This window comes from Penaeus chinensis, chromosome 35 (genome assembly GCF_019202785.1).
Source record: "Penaeus chinensis breed Huanghai No. 1 chromosome 35, ASM1920278v2, whole genome shotgun sequence".
Lineage (NCBI taxonomy): Eukaryota > Metazoa > Arthropoda > Malacostraca > Decapoda > Penaeidae > Penaeus > Penaeus chinensis.
The window spans coordinates 8,534,263-8,536,762 of NC_061853.1; the positions used below are offsets into that span (position 1 = coordinate 8,534,263).

The 2,500-nt window shown below is 43.1% G+C and overlaps 1 protein-coding gene across 1 annotated transcript in view; it reads right to left on the reverse strand.

Moving 5' to 3' along the window:
* LOC125044047 (major facilitator superfamily domain-containing protein 6-like) overlaps positions 1–2,500 on the reverse strand; it is a 29,723-nt gene that overhangs the window by 6,777 nt on the left and 20,446 nt on the right. The window contains exons 5-7 of the mRNA XM_047640492.1: positions 1,951–2,155; positions 636–804; positions 1–110 (exon numbers count right to left, since the gene is read on the reverse strand). The exon at positions 1–110 is cut by the window's left edge and continues 54 nt beyond it. Coding sequence (XP_047496448.1) covers positions 1–110; positions 636–804; positions 1,951–2,155 — 484 coding nt within the window. The remainder of the gene's footprint in view (positions 111–635; positions 805–1,950; positions 2,156–2,500) is intronic.

A 2,500-nucleotide genomic window follows, 5' to 3' on the forward strand; every position in this document is an offset into this window, starting at 1 on the left:
CCTTGAAGTCACTAAACACCTGGTTGGAAGGCTGCCGGAAGTCCAGACTCAAGAAGATGATGACGACGGCGGCGATGATCTTGAGGCCGCAGTAGAGGTAGAAAGCCGGTCTTCAGGAGGGAAGGAAGAGGATGAGGTTTTAATGTGAGGTTTAGAGAAATGGGTTTAGTTTTTGTTTGGTTTTAATTAGTTGGTTTTGTATGTTGGTATATAGGTTTTATTGGGATGGTCACAAATTCGTTGGATTTTTTTTTTTTTTTTTAATAAGGTTTATATGTATAAATACGTGAGATTATCTATCCTTTTGAATTATTAGTCATTGGGGAAAATATATATAAACATATAAATCTGTCTATTTTCTCCTACACCTACAGACTTACAAACAGCATGTCTACCCCTCTATCACCGTAGGAAATCCGATCAGTATAAGCTACACACCTTACCAACAACATAAATACCCACCCACATATCCTGCCATTACCAACCACCACAAATACACCCCCCACCCCCCACGCACACACACCAGTATCTCCCCCTACCTCCTCCCACAACCAGAACCACCTCGCTCTCAAAACGCCCCCCACCCCTTCCCCTTCCCCCCCCTTTTTCCAACCCCCGAAGCCACGCCCACCCACCTGTAGTCCTGAATCCCCTGCATCTCCGTGAACACGTCGATAAGGACGCCGGACAAGGGAGTGATCACGATGGCTCCGATGTTCCCGTAGAGACGCTGGAGCCCGTAATCCCCCTTGTGTTCCTTCAGCACCGCCATCGTCGCGCCGTCGAACAGGGTGAAGCTCGTGGCTGTTGGGGGGGTTGGGAAATGGGGAGGTGGGGGGAGGGGGAGGGGAAGGGGGAAGGGGGAGAAGGGAAGGGGAAGGGAAGGGGGAAGGGTAAGGGGGAAGGGTGGGAAGGGGAAGGGGAAAAGAAGGAGGAAGGGAAGGAGGAAAGGGGGGGGGGGAAGGGAAAGGAAGGGAAGGGAAGGGAAGATAAAACAAAAGGAAACGAAAGGGAAGGGAAAGGAAGAGAAGGGAAGGGAAGCGAAAGGGGAGGGGAGGGGAGGGGAGGGAAGCGAATGGGAAGGAAAGGGAAGTGGAGGGGGAACGGGGAAGAGAGTGAGTGGATTAATTGATGGAAAAGTTGAGTATGTGCGTGAGAGAGATGAATGAATAAGGAGGTGTGTGTGTGTGGGGGGGGAGGGTGAATGAACAAGGAGGTGTGAGAGAGATGAATAAGTAAGGAACCGTGTGAGACTATATATATATATATATATATATATATATATATATTTTTTTTTTTTTATATATATATGTATGTATGTATGTATGTATATCTACTGCATGAACAAATCCGAAAGACTATTGCATGAATACGATAAGAAGACTGAGTGAAATTGAAAAAAAACACCACAGTATGAATCAAGTAAAGAGACTCCTGTACATTTTTTTTAATAGTGTACAAGTTAGAAAAAAAAAACATAAAAAAAGACAACAGTAAAAACACTCAAAATAAAGAAGATGAATATTCTAGAGAGAGAAACAAAAGAATGAATGTGTATTCCTAAACCTCTTTATGCTTAGAATGAAAGATGTATGTATATGTAAAACAATTGGTGATTAAATATAAAAAAGAGCTGTAGATTCGGGAGCAAACTAGACCTGGTCCTCAAAGACGCTTCGAGTCCAGAACCAGTTCCAGACACACACACACACACACACACACACACACACACACACACACACACACACACAGATAGATAAATAAATGAATAAATAAAATAATAACAATGAATAAATAAATAACATAATAATCAAACAAATAAATGGAATGATAATAATAGACAAATAAGACAATAACAATAAACAAATAAATAAACCGATAAATAAATATGAAATTAAAAAAAAAAAATTTCCTCGCCTCCTCCAGCGAAACGAGTCTGAAGGTCCTCACCCAAGGTCAGCCCGTTGAGCACCCGCACCAGCAGGTAGCACCAGAAGGTCACCATGGGCTTCAGCACCTGCGTGGTCTTGTCGTTGGAGCACAGGTCGACCCGCCTCACCTCCGCCACGCAGCGGAGTCGGCAGTCGTTGGAGGCGAGGGTCGTGGAGGCGGCGACGTCGTACGCGGATTTGGTGTCGGTGTCCAGGGGGATTCCCTGGGGGGAGGGGCAGGGGGTTAGGGGTGGGCGGGGTTAGGGGTGGGTTTAGTGGATGTAAACCTTTTTATTTTTATCTTAACGTGGGGTTATGTTTTTTTTCTTTCTATTTTTATCTTTGTGTAGATTTGTTTATTATTATTGTGTTTTTTATATAGGACTTTTTTTCTTTTCTTTTTTTTATGAGGAATATATATGTATTTTCTTATGAGGACTTTTTTCCCCCTGTTATATTCTTTAAATGGGTGATATCTAAACGTGTTTGCATGATCACAGCATTTTAATCAATTTAGAAACTATTTACCTCCCATTTAGCCATCGTCTACTACATCCCACATATTCATT